The sequence below is a fragment of the Camarhynchus parvulus genome, chromosome 21, assembly GCF_901933205.1.
Source record: "Camarhynchus parvulus chromosome 21, STF_HiC, whole genome shotgun sequence".
In the NCBI taxonomy this organism is placed as follows: Eukaryota; Metazoa; Chordata; class Aves; order Passeriformes; family Thraupidae; genus Camarhynchus; species Camarhynchus parvulus.
This window is the reverse complement of record NC_044591.1, coordinates 5,981,200-6,004,180: the sequence shown is the minus strand read 5'-3', so window position 1 is coordinate 6,004,180 and position 22,981 is coordinate 5,981,200. Positions and strand designations below refer to the sequence as shown.

Here is a 22,981-nt window from a genome sequence, read left to right as displayed (position 1 = left end):
TCACTTCCGCCCGCCGCCGCGCGCCGATGACGTCAGCGCCGCCTCACGGAGCCGTAATTAACTCCGGGCGTTAATGAGGCGTTAATTGAGCCCCGCCCGTCAGAACGGCCGGGCTGAGGGGCGTTAATGAACCCGCGGGATGGGCTTGGGCAGTGATAAACGCAGCGAATGGAGGCGTTGTCAGCACTGGGCCGCTTTTAATTCCACATCAATTAAAGTGCGGAGTTTGATGGAATCAATTAAATTAGATTGAATAAATTAAATTAGATTGAATAAATTTAATTGAATAAATTGGATTGAGTAAATTGGATTCCAACCAAAAAGCTGCAATTCCTACATGGAAATGAGTGAGAGTGTGAGGGAGGAGGTGACAGAGGTGACACGGCCCGGAACAGCAAAGATCCCTAATTATGATCTCTAAAATCATTAATTATCCACCCCCCAAAGGAAATATGAGAATATAATGGGAAATAAGGATATAGAATGGGAAATAACGGGATATAATGGGGAATAATGGCAATTTAGAAGCACAGGGACTGCTGTGACACCTTCTACCTGCACCTCAGTGCATCAGGAATTCACATTTAAGGAAAACATGCTCTGAGCGAATTAAAAAATGTAAAATAAATTAAATGCACAGCTCCAGGTCACAGAGCTTGCCCTCATCATGTGGACATGAGAAATGCAGGGACAGAAACGTTAAAATGTTCCCAAAAATTCAATTTTTTCTGTCACAGGAAGAGCTGGGGTGGAAAATTCTTAACAAAGAGCAAAAAGCTCCTTGTTTACACAAGAGAAAAGAAGATTTAGTGGTCTGATTGGAGAATAAAAAAGGTTTTGGTTTGTTTAATCGAAGGAAAGCAAAGGCTAAAAAGATGGCAAAGAAAAATACAAAAAAGGGACAAAAGCCCAGCAGAGCAGGAGGGGTTAAAATCCCAATCCCAAATCCTCCCAGGGTCACAGAAAACAAAATCCTGCTGGCATTTTTTAAAAATCATTTTAAAATGATGGGATTTATGTGAGAGCAGAGCCACCTAAAGCAGAAATATAACACAAAACACGGGTTTTTTTCTTTTCTTTTTTTTTTTTTTTTTAGTTATCCTTTCAAAAATCTCAGTGTATTTGGCAGAAAACAAATTTTAAAAAAAAACCACAGAGCTCCACAGTCCACAGCTTTTATAAAAGTGACAGGAGTACAAAAGAAAACAAAATACCACAGACATATCACATACACAGGGATGAATAAACTGGCATTTTTCTCCTTCAGATCTTTGGGGAATCTGCCCCAGGCAGCCACTGAGGTGTGGAAATGTGATTTTACAGGAATTCCAATTGTAATTCCCTGATAACCATTATTTTTACCATTATACATCCACGCTCCAACCTTCCAGAAGAGTGACAATTATTAAAATCCACTCATTTTCAATTTAAATTTTGTTCCCAAAACGTCCATGCGAATGTTTTTGTAGCTACATGTGTGCTTTTTTTTTTGTCAAAACTGACTGTTCAAAAGGAAAACGAACTTTTAATCTTTGATCTACCACAGAAAACAAATTTCCTTTAAAATAAAAGGAAAATTAAAAGCAGCAGAAATAAAGATTTGCCTCAGTTTACGGTTAATATTCCTCCCATCTGTCACAGATGCCTCTGAGAGTTCTTTTTATATAATCAGAAATTAGATATTTTACACACAGGTCAGACTCATAACCCTGAGTTTCTAAAAGGCAGCCTTTTGTTGCACTCTTAGAAATAATTTTAAAAAACCATCAATTTCTTTCCTCATGCATAACAAAATGAAATTAAAACAACAATTATTTTTTTTACAGAAACACTGAGATCCTGCTTCCTTTGCCACCACAATTTTCAGTGGTTTTTTTTTACTAAGCAACTACAAATATTGAATTCAACACTCCATTTACACAGGGTACGTGTGTGAATAATTGCATTTCAGTTTTGTCAAGAAATGATCGGAATGCAATATTTCCACATTACATTTTTATGTTTTAAACCACTACAAATCCTGGATTTGTAGCCAGCAGCAGAAGCTCACCACAGCTCATTTCCCACAGTTTTCTTCAATAAAGTTGGGGTTTTTTTTGGGAGAGAAGGGTGGGAATTCCAATCCCTCTTGGAATTATGGAATCTCCTGAGTGGGAGGGGACCCACAAGGACCATCCAGTCCAACTCCTGCCCCGCACAGAAATCAAAATCCACCCCAAAATCCCTTCTTGTGCTGTCACAATGCTCCTGGAGCTCTGGCAGGGTTTGGGGGCCCTCAGGGCTCGAGGAGAGGCCAGAGTGGGACAATTCCCTCCTCGGACTCTCCCATCTCTGCGCCACAGCTGAGGAATGAGGGAGAACATCCAGAAACTTCCACAAGGCACCAACTGCATCCCTCTGCCAGCAGAATTCAGTGGTGGGGCCCCATTTTCACATTGTTTGGATGGGGAGGGAGACAGGAACTGTTTTCCCACAGGACACCAAAGTTCTTCCACCAGCACAGGCCTGGGTGTGATTTGGCGTAAGACACGGCAATTTGGAGTCAAGGAGAGACAACAAAGGCCAAGTTTGCCACGTTCCAGGTCCTCTCTTTGGGGCATCAGGTTCCCAAGGTTTTTCTGGATCCTTCCCAGCTCCTTCCTGCTTCAAATCCTGGGTGAGACCTGCCAGGAACTCAAAGGAACCAGAGGAACAACCACAACTAGGAGGGTTTGAAGAACAGCCACATCCAGGAGGATTTGAGGAACTCAGAGGAACCAGAGGAACATCCACATCAATCCAGGAGGATTTGAGGAACACCCACATCCAGAAGGATTTGAGGAACTCAGAGAAGAGGATTTGAGGAACTCAGAGGAACAACCCCATCCAGGAGGATTTGTGGAACAAGCCCATCCAGGAGGATTTGAGGAACTCAAAGAACCAGACGAACAACCCCATCCAGGAGGATTTCATGAACAACCCCATCCAGGAGGATTTCATGAACAACCCCATCCAGGAGGATTTCATGAACAACCCCATCCAGGAGGATTTCATGAACAGCCCCATCCAGGAGGATTTCATGAACAACCCCATCCAGGAGGATTTGTGGAACTCAGAGGAACTTGAGGAACAAGCCCATCCAGGAGGATTTCATGAACAGCCCCATCCAGGAGGATTTGAGGAACGAGCCCATCCAGGAGGATCTCCATGGAGCCATGCTCAGCTGTTAATGATTAACCCATTAGTCATAGGGGTCCAGCTCCTTGGGGACGAGGGGCTCGGTGTCCTCGGTGGGCCCGGGGGGCTGTGGGGCCATGGCCAGGCTCTGCAGGGTCTCCTGCTGGTGCTGCTTGGCCTTGTTGTAGAGCAGGACGCCCACGGTGACCAGGACGGTGCCCACGGCTGACAGGCTGGTGATCTTGTTCCCAAAGACAATGATGCTGAGCCAGATGGACAGGGCGTGTTTGACAGTGCTGGCAACGCTGCGGGGACAGCGGGGACATCAGAGGACAGCAGGGACAGCAGGGGATGTCAGGGGACAGCAGGGGACATGAGGGGACATTGGGGACGTGAGGGGATGTGAGGGGACGTGAGGGGACATTGGGAATGTGAGGGGACAGCAGGGACATGAGGGGACATTGGAGATGTGAAGGGACATGAAGGAAAATTGGGAATGTGAGGGGACATTGGGAATGTGAGGGGACATCGGGAATGTGAGGGGACATTGGGAACGTGAGGGGACATTGGGGACGTGAGGGGACATCAGAGGACATTGGGGATTTGAGGGGACATGAGGGGACAGCAGCTCTGCCACATCCCACAGCCAGGCTTTGATGTCAGCCTTGCCCCTGAACACCACCTGAAATTCCACTTCCAACCCAAACCATCCCATGATTTACCTCATTTATTTATTTGCAAAAACCTTAATTTTCCTTTTTCTAAGCAACACCTGAAATTCCACTTCCAACCCCATCCATCCTGGAATTCCCCTCATTCATCTCTTCACAAAACACTTTAAGGTTTCCCTGTTTTTTTAAACACCACCTCAGACTTTTCCAACCCCAACCATTCTGTGATTTACCTCATGAATTTCTTTGCAAAAACCTTAATTTTCCTTTTTTTTTAAACACCACCTGAAATTCCACTTCCAGCCCCAACCATTCTGTGATTTACCTCGTTCATTTCTTTGCAAAACCCTTAAATTTTCCTTTTTTTTAGCATCACCTCAGAATCCACTTCCAACCCCAACCATCCCATGATTTCCTTCATTCATCTCTTCACAAAACACCTTTAGTTTTTCCTGGTTTTTTAAACATCATCTCAGACTTTTCCAACCCCAATCATTCTGTGATTCCCCTCATTAATTCCTTTGTAAAAACCTTAATTTTCCATTTTTAGCACCACCTCAGATTCCATTTCCAACCCCAACCATCCCATGATTTACCCCTCATTCATTTCTTTGTAAAAACCTTAATTTTCCTTTTTTTTAAACACCACCTGAAATTCCACTTCCAGCCCCAACCATTCTGTGATTTACCTCATTCATTTCTTTGCAAAACACTTTTAGTTTTCCTTTTTATTTTTAAACAGCACCTGAAATTTCACTTCCTGAAAAGGAATATAAAATAATGTTCCTGACCAAAAAATACAAGATAGTGTTCTTGACCAAAAAATTACAAAATGGTGTTTCTGGCCAAAAAAAATAATTATAAAATAATTTTCCTAAAAATGAATAAAAAAATAGTGTTCCTGACAAAAAAAAGAAAATAAAGCTCCTGACAATTTTACCTGAAAGTGACAGGGGAGATTTTGCCCATCAGGGCATAGGCTGTGACGCTCTGCAGGTGGAACAGGACTCCATCAATCAGGAGCAGAATGACAATGTCATGGTTGTAGCTGAAGCTTCTCCCACTTTTCCCAATCACAGGCACGTCCTAAATTACAAAAAAAAAAAAAACAACAAAAAAAAAATTAAGTGTTTAGTTCACGAGAAAAATCTAGAAGTGATTTTCCACCCACCTGTTAGGAGCAGAGAGAGTTTTCAATTTTAATTTTAGCCCAATAAAACCTAAAACATACAGGATATTTAGGTCCCAAAAAGACATTCAGACCCTGCAATTTTTTCTCCAAAAAATTTGCACATCCTAAAATAAAATAAATTTAAAAAAAAAAACGAATTTAAGGGTTTAGTACATGAGAAAAATCTAGAAGTGACTTCCCACCCAACTGTTAGAAGCAAAGTTTTACATTTAAATTTTAGCCCAATAAAACCTAAAACATACAGGACATTTAGATCCTGTAATTTTTCTAAAAAAAAAAAATTTGCTTTCAGAGTTAATATTCCTGTAAACCACATTAATCTCAAAAAAAAAAAATCAACAAATATTCCAGATTTTCTTTGCAAGTCTTTATCTCAAAGCTCAAGTGCACTGAGACAAAATCATGATTTGAACCCAAAAATCCTGAGATAAATTCAGGCTTTTGGAATGAACTCATGTCTATATTAAATTATTTCTTTTATAAATTTCTCTTTTTTACTGCCCTCTTGCAAACATTGGATGAATTATATTTCAGGCTGATTTTTTAAAAATCAAAAATTAATTTTTCAAAATTGTTTTTAATGAGAAGGATCAAAGGTAAAAATTAAGATTAAACTCTGTTGCACATTCTGCTGACAATTAAAAAAACCCAAAACCTACATTAATTTTTAAAAATCCCTAAATTAATTAAATAATAAATTTAAATTACCATGAAAAATATCCAAGCTGGAATGAGCATAACCACAGCAGCAGCACTTGTGTAGAACTGAAGCTCTGGGGCTCTACAAAGGAGAAAAATAATATTAAAATTAAAAAAATTTATGAAAATATTGAATAAAACTTCATTTTTCAAAGCAAAGACAGAGGTTTGCTCTCAGGGACTGAAGCCGAAAGGCACAAAAAAAAATTCAAAAGTAGCATTTTATGTCATAAAATACAAATATATTATTAAAGATGGTTTTTAGCCCAAGATTTTACTCTTAAATATTTATTTCTGGGAGTTCTGAAACTTGCAGTGGGAACTCAGGGAGCTTTTTACCCTGATAAAATAACAGAGGTGATCAGATTTACACATGGTGCAATACAATGAGAAATATTTAATTTCTTTATGCATCCCTAATAGAACCAAACCTGAAATATTTTGAATACTTACGAAAATCTGTATTTATCTCCACTGAGTAGTTTTTTGGAAAAGACGTTTTGCAAACTAGAGAAGAAAAAAGAAAAATTAAAAAATTAAATTAAAAAAAAAAGTAAAAAAAAAAATTAAATGTAATTTTTTTTAATTAAAAAAATTTAGAAAAATTTTAAAACATTTTAAAAATGAAAAGCCACCATTTAGCTGTATTTTAATTAGGACAAATCAATCAATTCATCAGTCCTCAAGTGGATAAATGTTTTTACTGTTTCTACAAGTACAGAAAGGAGTTTGGTCTAATGAAGTATTATTATTTAATCTTAATAATGCTGTCAGATACAAGAGAATAAGTCAGAATAATTTATAACTTTAATAATAATTTATTAAAAATCCATTTTCAATACCAACATTTGAATGCGCTGCACAGCATGAACCATGTTAAACAATTTTCTTTCATCTCCTAATTAAATTCATTGTTTTTTTCCCCATCCCAGAGCTGCCTGGTGCTCACCAGTCCATGATGTTGGTGGACAGAGCTGCAGAGAAGCCCAGGATGTTGAAGCTGATTTCAGTGGCTGTGCACAGAGCCAGGCCTCCCATCACAGGGATCAGGGAGAGATTCACCAGCAACCCTGCAGGGAAAAGGGACAAACTCATTATTTGTTATTTTTATATTGGAGGGAATCTGAAATTCTCAACAGCAAGAAAAAAGGGCCACAAAGAAATTCAGTTTTTTAAAGCCACAATAATTTATTGACAGAGAAAATAACAACAACCCCCTTCCACCAATCCCTTTTAACACTACAAATTCATTGTAGATTCTTTCAGATGCATTTATAATATTTTATATTATATATTTTATATATGTTATAGATTATATATTACATATTATATATAATGTTATATATTACATATTTTTATATATAAAAAGTTATGTATTACATATTATGGATATTATATATAACATATATAATATATTATATATATTATATATAATATATATTATAAATATAATAAAACATAGTATAATAAAAATAGTATGATATGATATAATGATATAACATGATATGATATAATATATAAAATGTAATATGTGATATATAAAATATGTAATATATAAAATATGTAATGTATAAAATATAATATGCAATGTATTAAATATGTAATATATATAATATATAACATGTAATATGTAGTATATAATATGTAATATGTAGCATATAATATATAATATGTAGTATGTAATATATAATATTATATATAATATATAATGAATAATGAATATTGAATAATGAATATTTATATTCTATATTATATTATTATCTTATATTTATTATACTTTATTAATTTTAGTGGCCAGACTTGCACCACAGCCAATAAAAAAGAGATGAATGAAATCTCATTTCAGGCCTCACCAGTGTATTCCCCCAGAATCATCCGGGACATGATGACAGTGAAAATGGGAGCTGAGCTTTTCACAGTCTCTGCAAAAGAAACTGCCACATTCTTCAGGCTCACCAGCCCCAGGACCACTGTGGCAAATCTGCAGCAGGAGAAAAATCACAATAAATTAATTTGAAAAATGAATTAATTCATTAGTGCACCAGAAGAAATTAAAATAATGATTCAGGAGCTACTCTCGGACACTCAGCATAAAAAGAATTGCTCTGTGATTTCTCCTGCACCTGCAAGGTCACATCTTTCAACTGTGGCTTAAACATTATTTATTTAAAGCAAATAAAGGCACCCTTGGGCAATGTGGAATGTTTTTGGCTGCAGAGTGGATTTCCAGAAAACAAATTTACTTTTTAACACACTCCAAGGTTCAAGTGACCATTTTTTAAGTCAGAGTTTTCAACAGGCTCAGTTAAAAAAGTGAAAATCTGAGAAGCAGAAATTCACCAAGGAAACTTTATCTGCAGTTATTCATCTTTAGTGTAAATTAGTTATGCTCACAATTACCACAGTTTAAACTCTGAAATTAATTGAATTTATCACTTATTTGATTTTCTTTATCAGTTTTGCAGGGCAGAGGAAACAAAACCAGGCATTTTTATTCCCTCCTCGACCACAAACTAACACAACCCCAGCACCCAGCAAATATTTACTTTTCAAAAGATAAATTTTAATAGCCTGGATGACTTTTGAGGCAAAAGGCTGATAAATATTAATGCACTAAACAAACATCAGCCTCAAAAGAGAGCAGGAAGAAAGTAAATGGAAAGAGAAGTGAGGTCTGAAAAAAATGGACCAAAAAATTGACATCTGGGAAAAGAAACAGCAAATAAAAATAAGATTGTTCTGGGATATTTCTTGGGAGGGGGGAGAAGGACACAAGAACAGAACTTTGGTTTGGAAAAGCAGAAATATTAGCAAAGATAGAGCAGGGAATGTTTTTTATTTACCTCATTAATCCAACAAAAAGCATGATCATGATGAAATTTGGGGGGTAGGAGATTCGGGTCTTGTGCTGGTACAGACAGCAAGGGACAAACATCTTGATGCAGCCAATGAAGGTGGTGGAAAGCATCTGAACAGCACCTAAAAAAGGATCAGAGAGGGGAAATCAAGTCAGATCACGGGCTGGAACACAACAAATCAATTGTCAAGAGAAAATCTCTTACACAAACATCTCTGTGGTGGTTTTGGCAGTGTATGTTTTATATATTCTCACAAAAGCCCTTTACTTCTATAAACCAAATGTTTATAAACCTGGTTCACAGATGAAGTGCCCTTTGTTTGCCTCTGAAGAAGAAAAAAAAAAGAACTAAAATGGCCATTGACAACAGAGATAACCAAAGGCAACTCTTGCACTGCACAGCTCTGGAGACCATCAACAATTTATTCAAAATCTGACTTTTTGTTAAACCCTCCAGCACAGAAACTGAAAAATTACTTTTTTTTTTTTCTCTTAAAGCTCCTCTATGAGGAAAATTTCATCTTTCAGCAAGTGGAGGAAAGGACAGTGTCAGAAACCACTTTAAAGGCCAAAATACCAAGTTCCCTCCCCACACCTTCCAAATCAAATATTTTTCACTTCAATTGAACCATTCTCTCCCTCAGCTTTATGTGGGATGATCTGGAATCATCAATCATAGGATGATGGAACTTTAAAGGCCAAAATGCCAAGTTCCCAGCCCCAAGATCCCTCCCTGCAACTTCCAAACCAAACATTTTTCATTTCAATTGAACCATTCTCTCCCTCAGCTTTATCTGGAATTATCAATCACAGGATGATGGAACATCCTGAGCTGGAAGGGATCACCCAGCCCAACTCATCCCTGCACAGACACCCCAAAAACCCCACCCTGTTCCTGCCAGCATTATCCAAATGCTCTGGGAGTTTTTTTGAGGCTCCCATTCCATTAAATAAACCAATTTCCCCCTGGAATTCAGGAAAAGCAGGGTACCAAGCATGCTGGGCTCTCCCTCCAGCAAGGACAGGATGTATTTGTTAAGGAACAGAGTGCAAAAGCTGAAGAAAAACCACAGAGTGAGGTAGATGAGGGCGTGGGAGTTCCAGATGCCCAGGTCGGACTCGATGACCGTGGTCTCTGTGATTGTGATTTTCAGGACATTCTCCTCTGGCAAGCTGTCACTGCGAGCAATCACAAATTTCTCACTCCTGTTAGCAAAGAGGGAGCCCAGCTGGAACAGGGATTTTCCTTTTGCCTTCTCCTCCAGCTGGGGAGGGCTCGGGGCCTCTGGGCTCAGGGCGCTCGTCATGGTGAGGTGAAGAAAGAAATATTTTAAAATATTCTTTGTCCTTCACGCAAAGCAACGCTGAGAAAGCACTTGTTGAAATAAAAATGTCATGCGGTCAATGCTTCATCTCCCAGGGGCCTGCAAAACTAGGTTTGGTCCTTCAAAGAACATCTTGGAGGAATAGAAACTCCACAGGATTCTTCATGTGGGCTGCTCCATGTTTTCTGCCTAAGGGGGGGAAAAAAAGGAAGAAAAGATGTGTGACATTTTATATCCCTAACGCAGCAAAGATAGCACATTTCACCTGCACTTTATAAAAGATAAAGAGACTTCTGTGATCCCCAGGCTGGATTTTGAACTCCTGATTCTTCATGCCAAGATTAAGCAACAAGAACTAATCTTAGGGAGGTTCTTTATTCTAAAATAACACCCACCCACCCAGCAGACTTTGTGGTTTTATGTCCTTTTCCCTCTGGAGCACCTCAACACAGCCTTTCCAATTATAACTAACTCCTCTTCCAGATTCCACAGTGTCTTTGATCTCATTCTTTAAACACCCCTCAGAAAAATCTTCCCAACCCAGCAAATCCAGGCAGGAACCTCTGCCCTTCAGACTAATTAACCTGTAATCAACCTGAGCAAAGAGAACAATAATCGAGGGCTGTAACTCCCAGTAATCCCAGGGCTACCCTGGTAAATGTATCCAGGTGAAAAAAGTAGGGAAATATATCCAAGAGCTTTCCAGAGTGGTTATCCATTTAATTACACGGCAATAATGCAGCATTCCTCATTTTGCTACACCTTCCAATCCAATATTAGCACTTGCAACTAATTCTTAAAGCCTTTTTAACAGATCTGGCAGCAAAAGGCATTAAATGATTTGCAAGCAGAGCTTTTTCCTTTTACAAATTACACAAAATGTGGCAAGTTACAGTAGCAGAGCAGAGGACACAACAAAACCACCCTGTGAAAGAAAGAGAAATACAGGAGTTCTAAAAAGAGCTACTGCACCTGCCCTGATTTTGCAAACGGTTCGATTTTCTTTAAGGTTTTATTTTTAATGCTTTTTAGATGCCCAATGTGGCATCTCAAACAAATCACAAAGAGATACTGAGGAGTTCAATATCTGGTGTCAGTCTCAGTATCCTACACAGCAGCTGCTTGAAATGTGAAAGTTTCCATTCCTCACATTCTCTGGTTACTACAGCCCTTTACTGAAGATTTCCATCCCCGGCCCTTATCTCTTCCCATTTTTCCAGGAATTCATGCCAGCAGCACACTGAGGAATGGGACCCTCTGCCACCATCACATTAAACCACAAACTTGTGCTAACCCAGTTTAACACAAAACTCTGAAAAAAAGAGACACATTCTCCAAGAGAATTTGCTCAGAAAAATGGATTCTTGACCCCTCCTCCTTTTCCAGATCATTTAAAAAATACCCCTCTAATTCAATATAGTTAATTATCACAGGTTTTTTCTGTTTATACAAGTTAATTAAGCACAACCAAAGCCCCACCCTCAGCAGCGCTGTGATATCAGATTTGATATCAGCTTTGATATCACTGATTCCACACACGGAACGGAGCAGAACAGCAAACGACAACAAAATTACTCCCCTAAATTACTGACCTGCTGGCTTTAATCAACTGGAAAGTCTAAATGGGCTGAAAGAGTTCTCCATCTGGAACTAATTCAGTCTTCCTCCCTCAAGGCCAGCCAGCAGCTGATGTTTACCAACAGATGAAAACGTGGCAGTGGTTGGCAGTTGTTTCTCTTGGATTACTCACAAAGAACCGGCAGCGCGAGTGCCTCTCACCCTCCTTGTATCTTCTCCAACCCTTAACTACACTGCTAGTAACAATTGTGGTGGAAAACATATCCACGGAGAACTTTAGAAAGTCGGCTTTCCACAAATAGAAACTAAAGCTGAAATATGTTGCAAGGGCTGGAGAAGCTGAGGCTGATGTGACAGTGAAAAACCAAAGGTTTGTGTCCATGACCCTTCATGTGTTACGCTAAAGGTCACTCAAACATTGCTCCCATTGCAGCAAAAGCACAAAATCCAGCAAGCCTCGCTCATTAACACCGCTTCATTAATGGCAAGAGAGCATCCAAGATGTTACAAATACAGCAGAAGACGCTGAAAGGCTAAAACAGCTCAGCCCTTTGTGCCACTCCAGCTGTTTCTGCTCATCCACTGCCAGAGCCTTCCCTGCGCATTCCCAACCGTTCCATCCCTATCCCATTCCCGGTGCCCGCAGCTCCCGGAGCATCTCCCGCACATTCCCAACTGCACTCCACCCCCATCCCCATCCCCGGAGCATCTCCCGCACCGCAGCGGCTTCGGAGCCCTCCCGGGATCACCGCGCCCGTTCCGACCCATCCTCCGGGCCCAGGGGCTGCCAGCACCGCCATCCCCGTGCCCGGGCCCGCCTCGGATCCTCCTCTGCGGCTCGCCCGCTGCTCCCATCCCTCCCTCCATCCCCGCAGCCCTCAGCGCATCCCGGCCGGCACCTGCGCTCCCCACTCGCTGCTGCCGCAGCTCCGGCGCTCCCACAGCTCCGGCAGCACCGGGCTGGGCAGCACCGAGTTCCGGTAGCACCGGGCTCCGGTAGCACCGGGCTCCGGCCGCCCATCCCCTGCCGTGCCCGGAGCCCCGCGCTGCAGAGCCGGTCCGGTCGCGCACCGCCGGGCCCCGGGCTCGCCCCTTTGTCCCCGCGGCGGCGGGGAGGCCATTTTACCCAAAGCACGAGGAAACCGAGCCGAGCCGCGGGGGTTACGGGGCACGCACAGCCGGGTACAGCCGCGCACAGCGCCTCGCCGCGGGCCACCCCTCCATCGAGCCGGGCGGGCTGCCCAGCGCCGAGGGGACCCCCGGGGCGGAGGGGCGGGAGCGCGGCGGCCCCGCCGCCCGGGAGGAGCCCGGCACCGCTTCCCGCCCGTGCCGGGGAAGTGACGCGGGGCGGGCCGGCCCCGGAAGCGCCGCCGGGACCCCTCCGCAGCCATGTAGGGCCCGCGGCCGCCGCCATGGACGGCAGGTACGGGCGGGCCGGGCCGCACCACGCGCGGCGCGGGGGCGCCTCCCCGCGCTCACCCGGAGGCGCCCGTGCTGGGGATGGGGGGTCGCGGGCGGTTCCCCCCCGCGGCGGGGGTGGTACGGCCCCTGACGGCCCCGCTCTCTCTCCCACAGCGGCGCCGCGGCTGCGGCGGGGCCGAGCCTGCCCAACCTCACCCCGCGGCACCGGCAGCTCATCCCCACGCCCTGCGGCCCCGTGAGTACATCGCCGCTGCTGCGGGCGGCTTGCCGCTGGCCTCCGCGCTTCTCTGCCCCGGGGGGGGGGTGTGGAAAAACATGGCTTAAATCCGCGTGAGACGTCAGGTCCGCTCGCCTAGGCTTGGCACAGCTCTGCTGACAGCACCGTGGAGTGTCCTGAGCTGGAAGGGACCCTCAGGATCATTGATCAGCTCCTGGTCTGCTCAGTCACCCCCAAATCCCACCCTGGGCACCCCTGGCAGCTCCTGGGACCCTCAGGATCATTGATCACCCCAAAATCCCACCCTGGGCACCCCTGACAGCTCCTGGGACCCTCAGGATCATTGATCACCCCAAAATCCCACCCTGGGCAGCCCTGGCAGCTCCTGCAGCTCTGGCAGCCTCTGTGCCCATTCCTGGGCAGCCTGGGCAGTGCCCAGCACCCTCTGGGGGATGAACCTTTCCCAAAATCCAACCTGAACCCCCCTGGCCCAGCTCCAGGGGTTCCTTGGGGGTGTCCCTGTCCCAGAGCAGAGATCTGAGCTGTCACTGCAGCCCCTCAGGTCCCCTCAGTCTCCTCCAGCTGAACAAACCAAGTGTTAAATTCCTGCCAGGATTTGCTCCACCTGAAGTATTTTAATAAAAGAAGAGAAGGGCTTTGCCTTCCTGAGAACACTAACCCTGTCTTTACAGTTTTCTAAAAGTGAAAGTGTGGAAAAATGTTATTTCTGACAGATGCGTATGAGGGCAGTGTCCGTGTGGTGGGTTATAACACCATGGCCTGTGAGGCACAAAGTTAGGCTCTGGGTATAAACCAGGACTATCTAGGCTGAGATTAATTATGAAATAAAGTTACATTTCCCCCTTCCTCAGCAGTTTGGGAGTTTCTCTTCCTTTTCCCAAAGAAAACCCTGCGCTGTCTCATTTACCCCACTCGCCTCAATGTGATTTTTAGGAACAGCAATGAATTTATTCTGCATGATGTGTTAAAAGAATTTTCTCCCTTTACAGATAAAACCATGCTCAGAGCTCTCATTCCCTGTGAAGATCTACTTCTGTGTCACTATTTTGTCCCTGCTGAGTGTCATAGGGCTGACCATCGAGACGCTGGTGCGCCAGGCTGAGGAGGATTTCACCATTTCCTTCATTCAGCTGGTTGGAGCTGGTAAGAAACCCAGTTTGGGGGAAGGAAATAATGAAAATAATAATGAAAATAATGAATATAATAATAATAATGAAAATAATAATGAAAATACAACAATAATAATGTGATTAAGCAGCAACTGAAATTTCTTATATAAGAGATACTGGATGTTCAGATAGTACTACTAATAATAATCTGATAATAACTAATTATTTAATTTCTTGTGTGCTAAACACAGCAGGGAGTGTTTTACTCACCTGACTCGAGCTCCTAGGTAAGCACCAAGACCGAGGAGCCTCGGGGCCACTCTGACCCTTCACTTTGGGTGCAGAGCTGGGAGTTTTGGCCCTGCTGAGCTGGCACTGACGTGCCCTCTCTCCCCAGTGTTCTGTGTGTACTACGTGAGCAGGGGCATCCTGCAGGAGAACCGCCAGGAGCTCGTGGTGTTCGTGCTCTCCATCCTGCTGCTGATGCTGCGCTCCATCATCAACTTCACCCTGCTCCCTGCTGGCCAGAAACCGCAGCTCCTGGTCAGTCCCTGCTCCTAAATCAGCTTTGCCTTCCCTCACTGCTTGGGGCTGAAAATGCAGCATTGGGAAGGCAGGATGTCTGTGGTAACACAGATAATATTTTATTTTATTTTATTTTATTTTATATATATATATATATATATATATATATAATACTTTTATTTTTATATATTTATTTGTAAAAACCAAATATTATATAAAATCATAATATATTAAAAATAAATTATTATATATTTTAAGTACTTATTTTTAATGTTTTATTATATATTTTAATACACATTACTATATATTATTATTTTATTGCATATACTATATATTATCTATACTATATATGCTGTTTTGTATATAAAAATTATTATATTTATCATATATATATTATATTCATATATTATTATAAATATCTTATATTAATGTAATATATGTGATTTTTTTTATATTTGTTCTATTATTAAATATCATTATATTTTTATATATTTGTTATATTATTATTTATATATTTGTTTTTATACATATGATATATTATTTTATATTATGTTTATAGGGGTTTATTTATTGTATATTATTATTTATTATTCACATCTATATCTCATATATAATAGAAATATATATTGTATATAATAGGAATATATATAGATAGAAATATATATAGATAGATATAAGAGGTAGAAATATATATAATATTTATTTGTATTTTTTTTTGTATTTAAATTTTTGTATTTTAAATACAAATTTTTTTTAGTTTTTTTTTAAATTTCTTTTTGTGTTTCTTATGTATTTTTGTTACTGATAACAGAGAATCAGGCTGGATTATCCCTACTGCACAACAAAACTTGCACAGCCACAACTGCAAATCTTCTCTGAGCTGGTCTCTGAGTTTCCTTATGGCAGCACCCAAAAATAACAGAAATATCAAAGAATTACACAAAATTACTGTAGAATTTATCCTTCACTTCACCTACCCTGCTTCAGCGTTCCCTCTGTGGAATGTCTGGCTGAAATAAATAAATCTAACCTAGGCTAGGCATTACCCAGTGCTCTTAAATGTGATTTATGAGATTTCTGGGAACCTGCAAGGAAACAAAAAGCTGCAATGATGCCACTCCAGGTTATCTTGTTTGCATTTCATAGCAGTAAAATTCATTAAAGGATTGTATTCTAACCCTTACTAAGGTTTGTAGTTAAATTCCCACTTGCTTTCTTTTTAGCACACATTTCTCCAAAAGCTGTGAAGTCATCCAAAAATTACTGTTCAGAAGTGGCAGCCAACAAGGGAGAGACAGCAAAGGAGCTTTGCCAATTCAGTTTATTTATCATTCAGTTTATTTATCATCCAGTTAAACACACTTTACCTGCAGCAGGCTGGGTTGGTAGGGCCAATAAGGAAAAGGCATCAAAGAAATGCAGGTTCCTTTTAAGATGCACAGCCAAGTCATCAGTTTAAATATTAAACAAGAACTTCAAAGGAAAGCTTGCTATAAATGTGGAAAGTAATTTTAGGGTTTTTTTTTTTTACTGCTCTAACTGTAACTTTGATGGCTGTAACTCTGTTTCCTGAGCCAGAATAATTTCTAGTTATCAATATTTTCATATCAATGTAACCTATTGTATTTATGAGGCAGGGAGGAGTGATGAATCTGACTCCATGTTCTCAGAAGGCTAATTTATTATTTTATGATACTATAATATATTAAACTATACTAAAGAATACAGAAAGGATACTTACTGAATGCTAAAAAGATAATAATGAAAACTCCTGACTCCTTCCAGAGTCCTGACACAGCTTGACTCTGATTGAGTCAGAGTGAAAACAACTCCCAGCAGAACCCAATGAAACAATCACCTGTGGGTAAACAATCCCCACACACATTCTAAAAGAGCAAAACACAGGAGAAGCAAATGAGATAAGAATTTGTTTTCCTTTTTCTCTGAAGCTTCTCAGCTTCCCAGGAGAAAAACCCTGGGTAAGGGATTTTTCCAGAAAATATGAATGCGACAGTAACCCATTTTGCCACTTGAGCCATCCTTAAAGCAGGAATTTTCTTGCTAAAATTGTGCTTTTAAAACCCATCAGTTTTGGGGTTGGGGAGGAACCTGGTGCTGATTAGATACATCAAATCCAGTCCTAAATTGAGTGTTAATTCCAGCAGGGTGGATACAAAGAGACACAAACCTGTGTTTGTTAGAATTCTGCAAGTCCAGCAGGGGAAGGGAACTCGGAGCCAGTCTCTGTGAAGGTTTTGTTCCAGCAGGAAGCTCAGAGCCAGTCTCTGTGAAGGTTTTGCTGCTCCTGTGTGTTCCCAGCTGGGTTCCAGGTGCCAGCCTGGTGCCAGCCCCTGGTTTTTCCTTCCCTCAGGCCCGTTTTGTGCTGATCCTGCTGGTGGGCTCCTTCGATGTCATCTGTGCCCTGATCCTCATGCAGAGCCAGTCCATGATGGCATTCCGGGTCGGGGGAGCCCTGGAGAGCCTCCAGGCCCAGTACTTCATGCTCAACCTCTGCTTCTCCATGCTCACTTTTGATCTGCAGGCACAGGTACAAAGATTTCCCTTTTTCCCTCTTCCTGGTGATATCTAGGACTGGCTGAGTTGAATTATTCCTTTCCAAAATCAACCCTCTCTCTTACCTTTATTATATTGTGGTGGTGTTCACAGGGGTCTGAGGATGAGGGACAAGATGAGGATCTGACTCCATGTTTCAGGAAGCTTGATTTATTATCTTATAGATATTAATATACATGATATTATTATAATATATATTATGTAATATGTATTATTATATAAATATATATTATTATAATATAATATAATAATATATATTATATTAAAACTATACTAAAAGAATAGAAGAAAGGATTTAATCAGAAGGCTGGCTAAGAATAGAAAAAGAAAGAATGATAACAAAAGCTTGTGGCTCAGACTGTCTGTCTCTCAGCTGACTGTGATTGGCCATTATCAATATGGACTAATCAAAGATTTACCTGTTGCATTCCACAGCAGTGGATAATCATTGTTTACATTTTGTTCCTGAGGCCTTTCAACTTCTCAGGAGAAAAATCTTAAGGAAAGGATTTTTCAGAAAATATCATGGCTACATTCTATTAACCTAATAATGGCTGTAGCTCCATGTGTTTGTCATAGCTTAGCTAAAATCCATCAGAATGAATCAAAATGTATTTTGTCATTGTCCTGCACAAAAGGAGCTTATTTTTGGGGAAGTTTATCCATAAAAACAATTGCATCCAGGAGCTCCAACCCACCCTGAAGTGAGCAAGGCTATTGCTGCCCATCTCAGCCTCCAGGCTGCAGCACTGAGGAAATGATTCTGGAGTGGGAGAGGGGAACTCGACCAGCAGGGCAGTGAGACAGACAATGAAATTACAGCTGGGGAAGTGAGCCCAAGACCTGTAACCTCTGTAAGCACCCCTCATCCTCATTTACTGCTGCTTTACTTTGCTCTATCTGCTCTGTTATACAGGGAATTACCTCTGCCCTTGCTCGAGGAATAATTCACATTTAGATCCCAGTTGCTGTTGCGGGGAGTTTGTGGCAGATATTTTTTTCCCAAGAATGATTCCATGCAATGTTTGCCTCCCCCAGCTGTGCCTGTGCATCCTCCTGATCAGCCTGCACGAGGTCACCCTGCTGCACAACATCATCTCAGCCACGGGCGTCGTCTGGGGCTGCCTCAAGGTCACCGTGGGCATCACTGCAGTGAGTGACAGCTGCAGGGGACACCGGGGACACACAGCCCCTGGCACTGCCCAGGGAAGGGAGCCAGCATGGAGAAAAGCAGAGCAGCAGCAATACTGAAGCCAGGTTTTGTTCTGTGTCTGAGCTGAGCACAGGGAGTGAAACAGTCACCTCGTCATTGGGCCATTCTGAGGGATGTTTTTAGTCTCAGTCCTTGATCACTTGAATGAAATCTAGGGGATCACACTGTCTTCAATATTTCTGCCTCTCTGCCAAGGTTGGGTGAACTGGGAGCAGTTCTCCAGGCCTTAAATCCTTAGGAAACTACACCAAAAAGATGAGGGGTCCTTTGTTGGGGCATCTCCTTCAAAGCTCAGGGACAGTTTCCAGGTTAACCTAAAGATTTGTGAGCTTGAAATGGCATTTTTCATGTCAGACTGAACCTCCTCTGAAATCTTGAGCCTCTCTTCCAAGAATGATTGCAGAATCAAAGTACAATTGCAGGGCCAAAGTACATCAGATAAGTGAGGGTTTTATTACCAGGAAGGAGCTTAGGGGTTTTTGGGGGTGGATGTTGGTTTAGGCTCCTGGGGTGTTTGCTTTAGTCATTCACACAAATTTCTGACAGCTGAAATACAGCTCTCTGTGTGTTTTGATGACTTTCCTTGCTAAAATTGTGCTTTTAAAACACATCAGTTTTGGGTTTGGGGGGAACCTGGTGCTGATCAGATGCATCAAATCCAATCCTGACACTGGCACAGTCACTGCTCCCACCCCCAGAGGCTCAGCTGCTTTTCCTTCCTTTGCTCAGACCTGCCCTCCCAGCCCAGGGCTGCTGCAGTCCCTTTCTTCTTTCCCAAGCCCTGGGTGAATTGTGAAATTAAATTCTCCTGGCACTTCAATCCTCTTGCCTCTCCCACATTTCCCTCCTCAGTGACTGCACTTCTGTGTGGCAAAAAGAAAAGTGGAGAAAAAGCCACAGGGAGCTTTCAGTCTGTTACCTGTGAAAACATTCAGCTGCTAGAGAAAATCTGAGTGTACCCAGAGAGAAAAGTCATCATCACTCCTGGCCCAGCTCAGGGAAAACAGCCTGAATTTCCTGCTAAAAAACTCAGCTGGAGAAGGGAAATGGAGAGCAAAGCTAAAATTCAGAACTCAGCTTAGCCAGCACTTGGAATGCAATGAAAAATCAACTATATGTAGCTTTTTTAGAATATATAGCACCTTAAAAAAGCTGTATCTCATCTTATTTTGCAGATTTTAAAAGAGCTGAAACCTCTGGTGTGGGTTTTCCTGATCCAGAATGTGCCTGAGGTGGTTTATCTCATCTACCTGCTCTACACGGTAAGGAGAACAAGGCTGGGAGGTCTCACCCTCATCCTCCTCAGGGCCCAGGGTGTTGCTTTCCCCTTCCCTGCAGCTCCTGCTGGATTTCAAGAGAGCAGAGCCCATCCTTCCTCTCCAGGATCAACTTTTCAGCACAGGGATGAAGTCAAGTTGCTCCTGAACTGATCAGAGGGAGAGGCTCTGGGAGTCCCTGCAAAGAATGATGAGGGAAAAATGAAACAAATTCTTGTTCAAGATACAAAACAACTCAGAAATGCCTCCCCTCCTTCACACAAGCCTCAAGTGGTGCCAGAGCATTTGACCAGGGCTCAGTTGTTGTATTTTAAAGAATTTCTTCGGCAGCACCCACAGCTGTGGATCCTGTTGTAGCCAAAACAAGGCAGTGCAAGCCCAACAAACTCCAGTTTGGGGCAGTTTTTTGGCTCTGTAACACTGATAAAACCTTTATCAGTGAGCACCTCCCACAAGATGGGTGAGAGGAGGGCAGGGGGAAGCCAGGCTGGGCAGGGCTGGAATGCTGAGAGTGGCCAGTGCTGCTCATCCTTCCCACCCACAACACCCAGGGATCCATTACCAAATGAGCTTCCCATTATTCCAGGCTGTTTGAGCTGGCAGAGCCCAGCAGGACTCCACACTGTCTGTGCATCATGAAATCAGAAAACTCAGCTGGTTTCAGAGTGACCTGTTGGGTTTTTCTTTTTTCTTTTCCCACAATTCCTACCTGGTGACTCCTCTCAGATATTCGGTTGCATGTTGTGACTTCAAGGCTTTGTGGCAGCAGGTGGTGATGGTTTGGTGTCTCCCTTTTGCTGCAGGTGATCAGGGAGTGGGGCAAAGGCAATTCTTACACTCTGGAAGCTGCTTTCATCACTGGCTCCTGCATTTCTGTCACAATAAAATCTGTTCTGTTCTGGGCTCTGCTTCACGTCTACCGCAGCTTCGGGCAGGGGCTGAGGGAGAGAAGTAAGTACCCAGAAATGCACTGGGAAGGGGGAGTCTGTTCTGTCTCAGTCACAGGAAAAATCCTTAGGGATAGTCAAAGGAAAAGGCAAATCCCAAATCAAGCAGCTCTGCAGCCCCAGAATGACCAGGCTGCCAAAGCTCAGAAGTTGGGTGGGACAGATGTGGCTTTTCCCTGGAGAAAGTTGATGCCACGCTGAGCAAGAACTGCTGCTGTCCAAAAAAAATCACACCTGTGTGAGCAAATCTCTGCTTGCAATATTTCTGTCACACACAGTAAAGGGACACTGACGTGACACAACCCAAAGCTGCAGTTCCCTGAGGGTGTCTGAGCCCTGCAGTGCTGCTGACTGAGCTCCTTCTCTTCCCACAGTGTTTTCCTCCTATGGAAGGATCGACTCCTGAGCTCTCCCCGTGCAGCTCCCCCAGAGTGAAGCCACCCCAGGAGCTCCTGCCCTGCACTCAGGTGGCCATGAAGTGTCCCTGGAGGGGCAGGAAGGTGTCACACATTTCTTGGAGCAGTGCAGGTGGGACAGAGCTTAAAAAGCAGAACCTGTTTGGGAAATTCCCAGCTGGGACCAAGCACCTTTCACTCCTTTTCCTGCTGCTCTGGAAGCACAGGGGGTCACACCTGCATGTGAGTGGGGAATGTTGCTCCTTTCAGTGCTTTTTGCCTGGACAGACACAAACATCATGAAGGAAATTTGCACGCCCAGCCTCTGTAGCTGAGTCTGGAAGGGGATTGTGCTGCCCAGCTTGGATCTCCTGCAGAGCAGCTCCAGCCCTGATGGTTTGGTGACAGCGGTGTCCCCTCTGTCTAAAGCTTCTTTTCCTCCTCTGGCTTCAGAATATTTCCATTTTTTTTTTGTTAACCCCAGCTACACATGAAAAATACTCCCTGTAACCTCACCCCTCCCTCAGTGTAACCAAGGTGCCATTTCATACCAGGGGGACTGTTACAATTAAGCCTTTATTATTGTAATTTAAAAGTTTGGTATTTTATTGACTGGAACCTTTAACTACTGGCTATTTTGTAATAAAGCATAAGCACAGTTTGTGTTTGGATAATTATTTCACCTGGAACAGCACCAATTCAGTGGGAAATCCCTTCCAAAACTGAATAGGGAAGGGGTTGGGACTGGAATTCCTGGGTGCTGTGGACATTGCCACTACACGTCTCTTCAGACACAGCTTTATTTGCAGCTGGACACTGCAAAAAGCAATTAAAAATTTATTACAGCTTGTTAGGGAGATTTACAAGGATTCTATTAAATTGCTGTTATTATTTTCCCCTCATCCTGACCATCTAAATCACAACTTCTATTACAAATATGTATTTTTCTCTTCTTGATCTGCTAAACCTGAATCAAATCTCCTTTATCTGCAGCCCCAGGGAGGCATTTAGAGGTTAATGTGTGCAGGGGCTGACAGAGCAGCAGCTGCCTCTGACTTCATCCCACAGGTGCCAGTGGCAGCAGGGATTGTTGCTGGAAGAATTCAACATTTAAACATCACAACAAAACCTTTGCAGTCCTTCCCTCAGCCAAGCCCAGTGAGAAACCCTTTCCAAGGTGCCTTGTAAAACAAAAACTTCACTTAAAACCAGCTCCTTTACCTGCAAAAGGCAAAAACTCCATTTGAAGGCATCTCCTCACATCCCTCTCAGCTGCTGGAATGAGTTATACGTTAATTATGAAATCAAAAAACTCATTAATCTCCAGTTCCATGGGAGAAGAGTCCAGAACTTCATCAGGAGTGATGAAATGTACCGGAGGCATTTAAACCTCATTTTTAACCCTAAAATTCCTGGATATAAATTATCACATTATTTGACCAGCTTATCTGACCTTTACCTATTTGACCCATAACTATTTCTTTCCTCATATTTCTATTATTTGGCCTTTAAAACTATTTAATGCAGCCCAGCTGGTTGTACACAACATTTGTTTCAAGCTGCACAGCAAACCCAGCAATTATTTTGAGACTTTTGAGGAAAACCTGGTATCAAACATTCCAAAAAGCCTTGGGTGTATTCCCAGAAAAGATCCCACTATCCCATGAGAAATGTCAAACTCCACACAACTCCAAGCAACTGATTGGGAATTCACTATTTTCTATTCTCCCCAATCAATCAAAGGGCAAATCGACCAATCCAACTTTACAAAAAGGTTTTATTGAAAGGATTGAAAAATATTTT

The 22,981-nt window shown here is 42.5% G+C and overlaps 2 protein-coding genes across 4 annotated transcripts; one reads left to right on the top strand and one right to left on the bottom strand.

The window, feature by feature from the left end:
* Positions 1-1,093: 1,093 nt before the first annotated feature.
* On the bottom strand, positions 1,094-12,799 carry LOC115912386 (solute carrier family 35 member E2A-like). 3 transcript variants are annotated; one of them, XM_030963913.1, is made up of 9 exons: positions 12,605-12,799; positions 9,567-10,089; positions 8,562-8,697; positions 7,572-7,699; positions 6,668-6,788; positions 6,172-6,225; positions 5,728-5,800; positions 4,768-4,913; positions 1,094-3,461 (listed from the first exon to the last, which is right to left on the bottom strand). In XM_030963913.1, the coding sequence occupies exons 2-9, from the start codon at positions 9,880-9,882 to the stop codon at positions 3,221-3,223; spliced, it is 1,215 nt and encodes a 404-aa protein (XP_030819773.1). In that variant the 5' UTR covers positions 9,883-10,089; positions 12,605-12,799; the 3' UTR covers positions 1,094-3,220. The 3 variants fall into 3 exon arrangements, with proteins under 3 accessions (XP_030819773.1, XP_030819776.1, XP_030819774.1); XM_030963916.1 differs by having other exon boundaries at positions 12,655-12,799; XM_030963914.1 differs by lacking the exon at positions 12,605-12,799 and adding an exon at positions 11,493-12,202.
* A 24-nt stretch (positions 12,800-12,823) lies between these two features.
* LOC115912385 lies at positions 12,824-21,841 on the top strand. The gene is made up of 9 exons (XM_030963912.1): positions 12,824-12,901; positions 13,054-13,135; positions 14,128-14,281; positions 14,645-14,790; positions 17,144-17,320; positions 18,385-18,498; positions 19,735-19,821; positions 20,640-20,787; positions 21,158-21,841. Exons 1-9 carry the CDS (start codon positions 12,891-12,893, stop codon positions 21,187-21,189), a joined length of 951 nt encoding a protein of 316 aa, XP_030819772.1. The 5' UTR covers positions 12,824-12,890; the 3' UTR covers positions 21,190-21,841.
* The last annotated feature ends 1,140 nt before the right edge of the window (positions 21,842-22,981 follow it).